The 14,533-nt window shown below is 39.0% G+C and overlaps 1 protein-coding gene across 1 annotated transcript; it reads right to left on the minus strand.

Moving 5' to 3' along the window:
• Window positions 1-9,125: 9,125 nt before the first annotated feature.
• tfpi2 (tissue factor pathway inhibitor 2) lies at window positions 9,126-12,414 on the minus strand. The gene is made up of 5 exons (XM_026156013.2): window positions 12,122-12,414; window positions 11,725-11,895; window positions 10,402-10,581; window positions 10,101-10,274; window positions 9,126-9,621 (listed from the first exon to the last, which is right to left on the minus strand). The coding sequence occupies exons 1-5, from the start codon at window positions 12,240-12,242 to the stop codon at window positions 9,542-9,544; spliced, it is 726 nt and encodes a 241-aa protein (XP_026011798.1). The 5' UTR covers window positions 12,243-12,414; the 3' UTR covers window positions 9,126-9,541.
• Window positions 12,415-14,533: the final 2,119 nt, after the last annotated feature.

Genomic DNA, 14,533 nt, shown 5'->3' on the forward strand with positions numbered 1-14,533 from the left:
GGAAACTAAGTGTTTGGTGATTCCTGTAGGACTACCAGACCTCCCCCAATGTTCAAACAAAACCCAAGCCCACGCTCTGCACGCATCTCTTTACTACACGCACAATAGTGCAGCAGTAATGAGACTACTACACTAGAGCAAGAGAGAGAGTAAAGACTAGTAAAGTATTAAAGAGACTGAATAGGTGACCTCTAAAAAAGGATCTTTGTTGTTCAGACTTGGAATCTGTGGTGAACCCTTCAAAATAATGTCATCACAATCCAGGCAGGATGGAAACGCCACCACACAACTTACTGTTAACAGTGTGATCATCTTTAATGACAGAGAAGGCTTCCATTCTGCAGTCACCGAGATCACGGTAATAACAATCAGCATGGGAATTAGAATACACTCTTCACGTCAAGCTGATTTTCCCCAGGACGGCTGATGAGTTATTGGTGGATTGAGTCCATTATCCGACTGCCATGTATGTATTCTATTTATCCCGTCTGTTATTCATCAGGTTTTTTTTTGTTTTGTTGTATTTTTAAAGGAATATATCTGAGGCAAATTAAAAAAAGAAAATGCAAATCACTTTGAGCATAAAGTACTCACCTAGCAAATGATTTCCCTATTTAAGACACAGTGTTTGGTGTTTGGTAGCCTGGCTTGGCTTTTAAATCACCACCGGTGTATAAAGCAGAGAAACACCTGTGGAACCAGCGTAACGAAAGTGCTTGAAAAAACCAGTGTCTTCTCATTTTCGTTTTGTTGAACCACAACTTTCTCCTTGCACTTAATTACAAGCACAAACAGATGTTTGCGTGCAATTGCTGTCATCGCAGATTTGACATTCATCTCTCTTCATCTCGCCAACATGCACACAGACAACCGCAAACAGTAAGCGGTGATGAACATGCAGCTGCATATTTATAACACATTACGACAGTGTCAGACATGATCAGCCTGTCATCGCTAAAGCCATGCAATCTGCAAGTGAGCGGCGCTGCCTTCAAACCAGCAGTAATGGCAGAACATCCACTCGGGAGAAAGAGAGGAGTGGACAAACACAATCTACTTGGGAATGTTTGTAATCCTCCAACGCTGGAAAAAAAACACGTTGCATTGTCAGCTACATTTTTACATGCACATATGCACACCTGCATACATCAGATTAACTTTAAATCATCCTACATGGGGAAAAAAACACAAAGGAAAATCTCTAAATAGAAAAAGAAAGAAGGCTATTGTTTTTTTTCTTCATCTCTCTATTTCAAATGACTGTCTCCTCTGGCCACCCCTAGATAAATGTCATTCCATATGTACAACGCCATAGTTATACAAGAAATCCCTCCTGGCAGAATACCCTCGTTCCCTGGTAGCATTTGAAGTCGTGCTGGCTGATGGTGCTGCGGCTAGAGGACACTTCCATGAAAAAGCAAGCCCTCTTCAGAGAATCCCTCATTATGGTCAGCTGTGGTGATGATGGACGCTGGAGGACGGATGATGAAAACGAAGCTGGAGTGAAGCCCGTTTCATGGAATCCACTGTGATGTAAACCTAGAGGATAATGGTGCCACACCAAAGAACATACAAGTTTGGACGCCAGTGTTGGCGACATCTGTGTGCTGCATTTAACGTGACGCCACCGCATCCCATCCCACCATGAACAAATGCAATAATTTTTTGTCTTCGACGCATTGGAAACTGAATGTTCATCAGCGTTGCAAGTTAAAGACTGCAAGGAATAATTACACACAATAGAAGAAAAGTAGATGCGTGTGTTAGAGTCCCTTTCTTTCATATACAGTTAAGTGTAAAGGACAGTACACGCCACGATTCAATCGTTTTTAGAACCTACTTTAGCAGCAATAACATAAAGTGATTCTTTTCTGTAGGATTTCATCAGTCTCACATCATTGTGGAGGAAATCTGTCCCGCTTGTCTTTGCAGTGTTGCTTGATTTATGCACAGCTATCTTAAGGTCTTGCCTCAGCATTTCAGTTGGGTTGAGGTCTAGACTTTGATTGGGCCATTTTTTTTTCAGTTGTTTTGCTGCTGTGCTTGGGATCATTGTCCTGTTGCATGACCCAGTTTCAAACAAACTTTAGTTGTCACGCAGATGGCCTCACACTGAATTTAGTGGGATCTTGACTCCCGGGAAGACTGTAGTGCTTGTGCTTTTACAGAGGGGCTCACTTATTGATGATCATGTAATCAACTGGATTGATTAGTGGCACCTGGCAAGGGTAAGGGTGTACTTAGTTTTTCACTGGAATTAATAAAGAAATAAAGGCAACTTTCAGGTACTGCAGGTAGCATTGCATATTCCTGATATGGCTGATTTGTATACCAGATGCCCTTTGTGACCGCCCTATGTACAGGACTACACTATGGAGACACTTTATTAAATCTATAAATATGTTGGTTTTAATCCAGCTTCCAGCTAGCTGTGAATCACAAAATAAAATATCAATAAAATTATACACTACCAAAGCCTCTTCAAGGGTTGTTTCTTGATGACATAATGACTTTTGTGTCTATCTGTGCTTAAACCTAAGATGACCCTGAATAAATACAGTCATTATTTGTTTTTACATCAGAATCAGAATCAGAATCAGAAAGGGGTTTATTGCCAAATGTTGAGCAGGTTTACAACATTAGGAAATTGCTGCGGTGCTTCAGTGCAAACATAGTGTCATAAATAGCACTTAAATAGACATGAAAAAAAATAAAAGTAGGGATAAGAATTAAAAGTGCTACGTAGAAAGATATGTGCATGAGATATACATGGGATATACATAAGGTTTTAATCAAATCAATATTCCTATGTGACAGTCCAGGTTCACACTAAAGAAGCTTGTCTGCTGTGAGAGCAGGATACTGTTTTCTGCACACTAAATTCCCAGCACCAAACAGTAAGCAGCACTCTTGTGAGCATACTTGGGCACTAAGCAACTAAAAGCAAAATATATCACTCATCCACCTGACATTGCTGGCAAAAAGCTAAAACATTAAGACAACGGATATCAGACTTCCATTCATGATGTGTTCTCTTTTTTAAAGCTTCATTTAATTTAATGTATTCATTTGATCTACCAAATTCACATAGTGGTTTCGGATGTTTAGAGGTTGAGCATTTTTTCCTGCATCTGAATGGTTTTATGCAGGCGTTACTTGGTGCACGTACAGTGACAAATATCTCAGCATTCACATCAATGTGTGAGTACTGCATTAAGTAGAAAATCCTGCACCTATCCCTCAGTACCACCTTTGCCACAGGTTCAGCATCAAGGACAGACTTTCATTCGCTGTGCTCTCGCCATAGGCTGCGCAATGATGTCTTTTCCCTGAGTGCTAACTATACTTTCAGAATGTAATCATTAAAAAACATTGTATTTAAATCACAAAACTAGCTGGTGAGACCCGGGGCAACCTTTTTTTTTTTTTTTTACAGTTTACTTCATAAGACTACTCGAGTTACACTACTCATCTTTTGAGAAAAGCACCATTTTTTGTGCACTAATACTACAACTAATATATTTTCACTACCAAGGACAAGGCTTTAATATTCATCTTAATGCAAGAAGTCAGAGTTTTAGAGTTACCTTTATGGCAATAAGATAGAGAAATAAGATGCCTGCAATCTGGTCTTTAAGCCTGACATCATTAGCCATTTCTGGGTCCAAACTCTGCTTCAGGTCTCAAAGTCAAGCGAACACTGCGGCATCACTGAGAGTTAAAAACTCTCTAAATTCTTTCATCTTTAATAAAATGATCAGTGTGACTGTTCTACCAGGTGTAACAATTAAGTTTGACATCCAGGCATCCATGATGGTTTACCGGAGTTAGAAGTTAGCAGGGAGTTAGCTCGCTAGTTTCCACCTAAACATAACATACCATTTACAAAACCATTTCTGAAAGAAAAAATGTACAGCTCTGCTATCACTGCTATTTATCACATAAATGAAGACAGAAAACTAAACAACAGTGACTTTTGTAGGGTTACTGAAGTCGCACTAGCTGGTATATAATGATTTGCTATGTGCTCACTAGCGACACAGCTATGTTAGCATAATATAAATGTAGTGAAGCTGGAGGATGAACGCTGATTTTTTTCCACTCGATAAAAGTTAATGCAAGGGTTCCCAATGTTTAGGGACAAATGCAATCGCATGGCAGGTAAACTAAATGGTAAACTTACCAGCATGGGCTGGGCTGTTGTTAAAAACTGAGCTTTTGGTAATAAAAACCAAGGGAGGCAACATTGATGACTGACTTTTTTTAGGGGCTTGTTCAGGTTAAATAGAACAAGATACAAAGCATTAACAGATACACAACAACCTTAATAAACGCAGAGTTTGGACCCGGAAGCAGGGTTCATATGTCATCACTTAAAGACCAGATTCTAACTGTTACTATTTGCAGGGAAATGCCCCATGTTACAATCTTGTATTCTAGCTAGCAGGACCTATATTAGCATGGGTTGTTTATGTATAGTTTTAACAGATAGTCTAGGGGGTAAAGCTGATATAACTTCAAAATTCACAGTCATCTAAACTTTAGATTGCAGAAGAAAATAGTCAACATCCAAAAAGTGACTTCTTTATGTCGAAATCAGTTTTGTCCTCGTTACTCTGCACTTCTTCCACAGTCACAGAGTGAATCCTAATGAGTGTGTGCAGAATAATTGTTATCACTTTAGCTTGTTTTTGTTATGAGGAACCGAATGTGTTGCTATTATCGCCGGTCTCCCCCTACTCACTGTATATAGGAGTCCACTCACTTGTTCTCTTCATCAGCTCATCCAGTCCATTTCAGCTGCTGCTTCCCAACCTTGCCATCTGCCTTATTTGTTATGTGTTTGCCATCTACAGCTAGCTTCTATTTAGCTTTTCACATGTATACCAGTTTGCTTCTTCTTATTGCCACGGTCTTACTGAACCTCTACTTACCTCAGCATCCTTCTTTTCGGCGCACACCTGAGTTACCAGATCTCTCACAAATGTCTGACAGATAACAGATTGTGTGTGTGTGTGTGTGTGTGTGTGTGTGTGTGTGTGTGTGTGTGTGTGTGTGTGTGTGTGTGTGTGTGTGTGTGTTTGTGTGTGTGTATGTGCTTTTAATATTTCAAATTTCACGGTTTTACCAAGGTACACGAGCAGAACAGAAGCATCATTAATGCTTTTAGTAATGCTTTTGCTTTTCCTGTTGTGAAAAGTCAAAATGTGTGCTGTGAAAAATTCACAACACTAACACGCTGCATTTAGTGATGAACTAGTGGGAGATAATAACATAAATCTGTACTGCAATTTTATAAGTTAGTTTATTTTGATACCATCCAAATAGTTTTACTTCCCAGTGTTCATAATTATTGATTGATGACTATGCTCTTTAGCCTGCACTTTTTCTATGAATATGTCATAATTGCATCCATTTTTTCAGATCTTCACTTCACAGCTTATTTGTAGGTTTTGCAGCTGTTCAGCCCTCAAAGTGGTGAGCATAAGCAATACACACATATATATATATAAAGCAAAAAATATCATTATCAGGGAGCAAATTCAGCTGTGCCAATGTGTTGAGTCGGCTTGTCTTCAGAGAACTGCTGAACACTGGCTTAATATAAAGTCTTTGACCTCAGGGAAGCTGATAATTGAAACACAAAAGGAAAAGGGGAAAAAGAAAGGCTCCTTCACAGGTTGAAATCGTAATTTTTATTTATTCGATTTTAATACTTCATCCTCTCTATTTGTTCGTTATGCTCAAATCATTTTTAATCTTTCTTAATAAAAAAGGAGTGTAGCACATTTGCAGGTAGGTGGAAGAAAATGATTTATTCACAGCTGTGAGTCATCTGCTGCAAAAGAGATGCAATTCTCAAACAACAAGAGGAAGATGTTACTGCAAGGACCTGTGGATGGTGGGCATGCTTAAAGTCTATTAAACAATGATTAACTCTTACAGTTACTACTAAAACTAAAATCTGTCATGGAAACTGTAGAAGTTAATATTCACCTCAAAAACTAATTACCGCACCACTACCCAAGCCACAGCACGATGAACAGGAGTAGTGAGGTGTGCAGATCACTGCACACACAGCTCTTTTCCGTCTATTTCTGTTGGCATTATCTCTGGAAATTGATTCAGAATTTGTACCTCAAAATCTTCCAAAACATGTCAGAAGCACAAGGAGTTGCCTGACTTGTTTAATTGTACAACAGATACATGTGTTTGGAAGCCAGATGGACCTTGAAGAACAGTCCAGATTCTCCTCAACAGACACATCAATCTTCAGTATGTGAGGGGAGAGGGACAGAGACGTCTCACTTTATGCAGCAGACGGTGATGAATGCCGGGGAAACTCTGATGACATGTCGGGAGACAGAGGGCAGCTGGCATGTTTGGTCTACGCTTGAAACAGACCAACTCTGTGATGTGACAGCAAAAGAAATGGCGACTCTTAAAATAGAAAACGCGTGTGACGTACATTACTCCTGTAGTCACGGTTCTAAACATAATAACACACTTGCGCTACTGGAAGTTAGGGCTCCTCAACAAAGGCTTTGAGGATATTTCCAAGAGGTCATGAGGTAAGTCAGAAAAGGACAACGCAAAACTAATACAAATTTAGACTTGTTGCAACTCTTTGCAGCAATCTTATCAAGGTGACTTCAACTTTAAATGGTTGTGACAGATGACTTCCTGTTAAAAGGAGTTTTTCCTTCCCACTGTCACCAAGGGCATGCTAATAAGGCTGTCATTGAACTTTTGGGGTTTTCTTTGTATCATTGGAGGGTTTTTTCCTAACAATATAAAGCACCTTGAGGTGAATGTTGGTGTGATTTGCTCGTAAATAAATAAATGTGAACAGATTTAAGTTGATATATGCTAATTGTGATGTGATACTGTTTCCCTATTGAAGGCCCACATCACAAAGGCTAACTTAAGTTACGGAAAAAGGAAAAATAACATCCACTGATGCCTTTTTCTATTCAGTATCAAGAGCTGTGCTCACATCCTGTTATGTTAGCTCGGGAGTTCGCATGAGCAACAACAAAGTTAGCGATCAATCCACAGAGAAGGCTGTTTTGTTTGTTGATAATATCACAAATAGCTATAATGGATTACCTCTTCGGGGTTTGGGAACACTTGCACGGTGGACAAGATTAATCAGCTTAGGACAGTGTTCCCATTTTGAGAGGCCGTGCTTGTCAAATTACATTGCTTCACCATCCACCAGTGTCAGACTTCCTAGAACACAAAATGATTTGGTTTGGTGCCCAAAAAGAAATTTATAAAACATTTATAAACCATAAAGCTTCCCCTCACCCCGAGAAACTTGATGCACTTACAGAAACAGGCTCTAAAAGAATAAATGCTGCTGAGTCAACACTCTAAGATGCTTGGCACGGGTTCCTCCAATATACGGATAGCTACTGTTGTACCTAAAGTTTAAAGCTTAGATTAAAGCACCAAGATATACCCAGTGGCTTTCACATTGTTCATTAAATATTGATTTGCTCATTTAGTAGAAGTAAATAGAGTAATATAGTAGTATTAAGTATATTTATACTAAGTGTTTGGTTCTTCTTAGATTTGTGAATCAGCCACCAGGTGGCGTCTGAGAAGCTTCTCCCCTTGGCGTTCACCTACACCTCCAGTACACTCAGGCATCTTGGCACAGAGCAACATTGCTGTTTGACACATGGTGAAAAGAAGCCTTCTATATTGAATTGATGCACTTTTAAATGATGATCATGTTTCAATGTAAGTATTCATTAATCACTATTGAGAATGAGGAGCAAAATTACTTACATTATCTAATGTACTGCAGCTAATGAAATAACCGAGCATGATCAATTCATCTCAGTTCACCTGAACTGCACAAAAGCAGCAATCAGTGTGATACTGACACTTGCTAATAGTCGTAGACTGAGCTTTGTTGTGATTTAAAGTTCATAACTGAGTCCATTTTTCTTCTTGTTTTGCCGTTTCAAAGATTTGTCACATCATTTGTTGATTTAAAGGCACCACAGAAGAATATGCTGCTGCAAGGTGCAATTATGATTTAACAGTCAGAAGGTAAACATGTTTCCATATATATATATATATATAGGCCTCATACAAATGCCTTTAATATATGTATATAGCCCCTTAGGATCAAATTTTCTGTCATTCCTGAAATTTTGTATCCATAAATTTTTATCCTAAAGAGCAGGAAGTTGAAATATTATCAACAGCAATTCCCCCACCGGTTTCATAATGATCAGCAGTGATGATTCAGTGTGGCTTTTTAACGGCTGCATACTGTTAGGATGACTGCTCCCTTGCATACTTTCAATAGATGATTTAGCTTTGGTACTCAAAGCAATATCCCGAGCCAAATGCATTCCCTTTTATTACTATTTATATTTGAGCCAGATGGATGAGTAGTTTCCATTTATATCTTCAATAAATATTTATTGTCTGAAGAATCACACAGCACTTTCTTATTGTATTACAAGAGATGGAGCAGAGCACAGATTTAAGGCAGTCAGGATGTTCATACTAACAGCCTGCTTTCCTTAATGACATTATAGACCATTGTGATTTATCTTCACGATAAAGAGAGTATATTATCTGAAAAACTACTGACCAAAACACAATTGTTAAAACTCTTTTTTAATAACTGAGGTTGGGAGGAAAATATACATGTGCATTCATTTTCCTGCATGGATGCTTTCTGCTATGGGGCGTGTTATTGTGTGTATTCCACTATAATTACATTATAATTGCTAAAACATTTGCAGACAATATTTCTGAACGCTCATGACTCATGTGTTGTAAACCTGCAGCTTGCTCTCCTCTAAATATGCAGTGCTGTTCTAATGAACCTGCCACAGCAGTGTTTCCCTGCCCCATGATTGCTTCCTTCCCGATTCAAGGCTGCGCTGAAACGAATGAGATAGGCTCGAGCGCCTTGAAAAGTATTACCAGATAAGGAGGGAAGACAGCAACATTAGTAAGGAACGGAAGAGCAGCCTGGAGATAAAGTGCAAGTGACTGAGGGAAAGTGAAGAAACCAGCCAAGTTTTTAGGGTAAAAGCAGACACTCTGTGGGTTTATGTGCGTGGTAATGGTTGAAGAAGACGAAATCCGCATAATTTTAGTTTTTACTTTTATGAAAATACCGCACAGTACAGTAATTTGCTTAACACAGTGTTATCAAAATACAGAAAAGGCAGAATTCCTGAACAAATTCAGGATATTTCATGTAAAAAAGTGTAACTAAACAAAAGAAAAGCATACATTACATTCATACGGTATTAAAATACATAATCAGGAATGTTGGACATGAATCAACAGCATCAGCAGCAGCAATCCATCCTCTTGAACTTTACTGACAGCATACAGTCAATAAAAAATTCAGAAAAATGCTCTAATGACATTACAAATGTGGTCAAAATTTGTCACAAAAGGGCATAGGCAGCCTGGTCGATATTTCAGCATAAACAAACACACATTAGCTTCCATGTGGAAATTCTCCAAGAGCGAATTCCTTAGTACAAGTGTCAAACATTTACACCTGCAAGGAAGTGATGGGTTTTCTATTTTTTCTCATTCGCAGAATTTTTCCTTGGCCTGGATGCTTTTTCCATCCTGGAACAAAAACAAAAAGAAAAAAAAAAGCATAACAGCTGATTAGCATAACATATAACACTAACAATTGTGCACTTTTTAGTCTCACATTTAACCAAACTGGCTTTCTAGGAACAGATTTTGCTTGGTTTCCTCCAGATCATAGCACAGCGATTGGCAGCAGTGGATGAATGCTTTGGAAAGCATCATCCAGCCTGAGTCAAAGCAGTAGTTTTAATTTTTCAAGATACCAAGCATTTTTATGCCTGACAATAAATCAACTGAGCATAATTTGGTCTCTTTCCAATTCCCCCCAGACTTTCTGAATTTTCTCCTATTTCCATCCACTAAGTGGGTCTGAGTGGCAATTCGAATGCTGCCATTATTGAATTAAGCAGTCAGAAAATTCTCCTGAAATTATCATCTTCAGATAAAGACTTCACAATGAGCTGTGAAACATACGCCCATGCACCCTTCCCGCCCGGCTCAGGTTTGCACACCTTTTGCGCACACGTCCATGCAGGCTTGCCGCGAGACAAAGTTGTTGTTGCTCCCACCGCAGCCTGAGTAGACAAACTCCTCACACGTCTTGGTGGCTGTGTTATAGTAATAGCGAGGTATGGTGGCTGAACACTTCCCTTTGTCCAGAGGATCCCGGCAGAGCACGGGGATTGCTGTAACACAAGGAACACAACACAAGGAAGAGCTCGCCAGTTATTGTTTAATCATTTCCTTGTGAATGCAATGACTTTGTCTATTGTGTATCCTCACAGGGATGACTCAGGGGGGTAATCTGCTCACCTTTTTTTGGACTGCAGTACTCCATGCAAGAGGCTAGATTAAGGAAGCGGTTTGAATTCCCCTGGCAGCCACCGTAATGAAATGGCTCACACTGCATGGTGGTCATGTTGAAGAAGTAGCGGGAGATGAGACCCCGGCAGGGTCCCTCTTCTTTAGGAAATCTGCAGATTGGGGGAACCTCTGTGGAGAAGAATGGGAAAAAAATCAACATTTGACAGTGAGATCTGGTGAAACAACACTAATTAATTCATATGAACAGGTTAACAACCAGAGAGGCACTGGCTAGTTTCCTAAAAATGAAATAAAATGGACATGCCTAAGGTCACCATCACTGATGTATCTGCCGAATGTCAGTTGATACTGAAAGAAAATGTAATTTATCTGTGTCAATGCCCAATACTTATGTGTTGTGGGCTGGCTAAATGTTCAAAGATGATGTAAAGAAGAGCTGAAAATTTTTAGAATAACATAAATAATTTCGTGTTTAATGACAATATTTTTTCTCCTGGAAGAGAAGGCAGGCTTAGTAGGAAAATCAAAAGCTAAAGATCAGCTAAATTGTTACTTAAAACATGCGTACTGGCCCAGAATTTCATCCCTAATGATCCATGTATCATATCGATACAGGAATACCATGTATATAGATATGTATATAGGTATATAGATATGTAAGTAAATAAATTCAAATAATCTGAACAAGTAGGCTCACTTCATTCATCCCCATTCTGAGATAATGTTAGTTGACTTTAACGTTACAAACCTGCATTAAATCAGCTCAACTGGAAACCCATCCAGCACACATTTTGGCTGGTTTGTAGGGAATTAAATACTTATTTCACTCAGTGACATGCAAATCAGTTTATACCTTTTGTGTAATGTGTTATTTCTGGAGTTTTGATTGATATTCTGTCTCACTCTCCATTGAAATGAACAGAGTCTGTTCATTTCTTTCTAAGCAAACTTGACATACTTTACTAACATTATTTCTCCCATTGTAATTCCCAATTTGACCTCATTCAATGACAAACTGATATATTACACTGACTTTGGCTTTATCCTTTAGGTTTTAGAAGTAAAAAAAAAAGTGAAGTGAGATAACTTTATCTTATTGGACAAAACTGATTTTGACAAAGTTTCATTTTGAGGACATAGATGGCTGTTGGAAATGTAAGTAAACAGCAATATATGTTAATGCAATACTCAGCATATGACAATATCGTAAAAATCGCAAAAATATCACATGTTTAGGGAAGTATTGTGATAATATTATGTCACGTGTTGTCTGACTCCCACCTCTAATAACTCACGGGTCAGGCTACTTACTGGGAATTTTGTAGCATGTCTTGTGGCACTCCTGAAAACTCTTGAAGTTATTGTCATTCCCTTGGCAGCCTCCATATTCGAAATCCTCGCACTTCTGGGTGATGGTGTTGTAGTAATACCTCTGGATATTGCCTCTGCAAGGTCCCTCGTCCACTTGAAGAAGGCACACGCCTGAAAAGCACCAAGCAGATTTTTATTGAAATACCCGAGGACCGTTGCAAGGACACGGAAAAGAAAGTTTAAGCAGTGCTTAACAACATGCGCCAAACTGGATCTGTAATACGCCCGAGGTCATGTGATAACCAACAAGCTCAGAACTGCTGTTTTAAAAAAGTTGATGAAAACATTGAAGAAGCGCGAAGAAGTAATTAAAAAACAAAACATGATGTGGAGTTACCTTTAGGTGGCAGCGCCAAAACGCAGTAAAACGAGGAAATTATTGTAAACAGAGCAAATGCGCAAAGCTCCATTGTGCAAAGTTTTGGTCGAGATCCAGACTTTTCCGCTCTGTCTACCATCCCCACTCAGACCTTGTTTTATAGCACAGTCGGGAAGAGGGACGGGCATGTACTGAGTCAGCGCGCCAAAGAAAAGAAATTATTGCAGTTGATTAATGACGTCAAATTCTGAATTACTTGGAGGAGCGCTAAATCATGTGACTAAGTCTTAATAAAATATGAGGAGGAACTTGCTCTGCTTGAGAGAGTCAGATATTTTCACTGCCACAGGCCACTGGTTCTAGTGATGATGATGATGATGATGATGGGAATGTGCACCAATCCAGTAACACACACAGCATCCTTGTAAAATTTCCACAGAGCCAATATTGCGTTGTATCTAGGGACACACACGCTTGTGAAACATTAACACATCTTTCTTGTCTGAGCCACACGGGCAAGTCCCCACCAGAATACCCGTCTGACCGGATCCGAATCCACACACACACACACACACACACACACACACACACACACACACACACACACACACACACACACACACACACACACACACACACACACACACACGTACTTCCACTCAGAGTCACATTAATAGTACTGTGGCTCATGTTATTTCATGATAAAAGCGCTTCTTTCCACGATGTCCTACCATGAGAAATCAGCCTTATCTGCAAGTTAAGTTAAAACTCACATTAACATTTGTATTGGTTTAACACAGCAGCTTAATTCCATCCCACTGCTTTGGTTTTACCTTTATGAAGGATATTAACTGGAAAACTGCCGTGCATTCACGTTTAGAAGAACGACGTGTCTCCACCTTGACAGGTGGAGGCTAAACACAGATTAGCCGTCTTATCAAAATTAACCTGATAAATGAAGCGCCACCCCTTAACCCATATCCAAATGAGCCTGCAAGAAATCTCAGAGTTAAAATAGAACAAAAGTTACAAATTGAATCTATAAAAGACAAAAAGATACATCACCATGTTTTGTTTTGTTTTTTATATCAAGGGAGCTCAAATGGACACCTGTGTGAGTTGCCCACCCCTTCCTTTGTGTACTTGAGCTGCTGGTATGATCATTCAGTGGGGCCTTGTTTTAATCAGATTAGGGGATTAGAATTGTTTATGCTGATTACTTTATAACCCAGATTGAGAGAGAGGAGAGGGATTCTTCAGCAGGATTTCAGGGGTGAAGGACTGCTTCCTGTAAGCGTTCGTAAGTGCATTCATATCCCTTCTGCTAAGTCTTACGAATTGTGAACATTTTATTTAAGATTATTTATTTATCATGTGGAAGTAAGCATTAACAAAAAGGTTAAATGTTTCCTTTTTTTTGACAGAAAATGCCGGTCATAAATGTGGAGGATCTGACAGATAAGGACAAGGCTGTGATGGAAGTAAACCAGCTTAAACTTGAAGTCAAACTCGAGAGGTGGTTGGTAAGTTCTCCACACTGTGGTGATTTGTGTGCTCAGTATGCATTTTTGATTATATCCAAAAGTAAATATCAGACAGCTTCAATTTATTTAGTCAAACTAATTACATCACAAAGGCTATTCAAAACTGAAATACGCTTTCTGTCTGCTGCTTTCAGACATCTAAATGCTGTGAGGAAATCAAGGACTATATTCAGGCTCTAGTGGAGGAGGACACCCTCGTCAAAGGCATATCAGAGGAGAAGAACCCCTTCAAGGAGAAAGGTGGCTGTGTCATCTGCTAGACTGGACCTAAGGAGCTTTTCATATCTCAGATTAGTACCCAAGGACGTTCACCCAGCCCTTGTAAAATGGATTTGCAGACTGAGATGACTAGAAGGACACAATAAAGAAAACATTTATGATTTCCCGAGTAAAACAATTCTTCATCTTGGGGCCAGATTTGTAGCCTTCTAATTCTTTTTTAAAAATTTTTCTTTTGTTTTGTTTTGGGAAAGATGCACTAATTAAAAGTTGTATTTGGCAAGTGTTACATAATGCTTCTCTCTCATGTGGTGTATATAGTCTGAGCACATGGGCCCATATGTTGTTTCATTCACAGAAGCAACTGTCATTAAATGTGCACATTTATAATTCAGCCTGTCTCTGTGATTCACTGAAGGGTTGTAGAGAAAGTAGAGAAACAGATAAATCTTCATAACTTCATTTGCATACATACAGAGGGTTTTTTTCTCTCCAAGCCTTTATGTGATCATTGCTATTTTGTTCCAATAATGATGGTGAACATCAAATTTGAGATTTTATTCCTTAAAGTACGACGGGTTTGCGAGTCTTCTCCTTATTTTTTTTTTTGCTCATTTCATTGTAGATTGAATTTATTTTAAATCTTCTTTCTGTAGTTTCAGGCAGA

Source organism: Astatotilapia calliptera, chromosome 22, assembly GCF_964374335.1.
Source record: "Astatotilapia calliptera chromosome 22, fAstCal68.1, whole genome shotgun sequence".
Lineage (NCBI taxonomy): Eukaryota > Metazoa > Chordata > Actinopteri > Cichliformes > Cichlidae > Astatotilapia > Astatotilapia calliptera.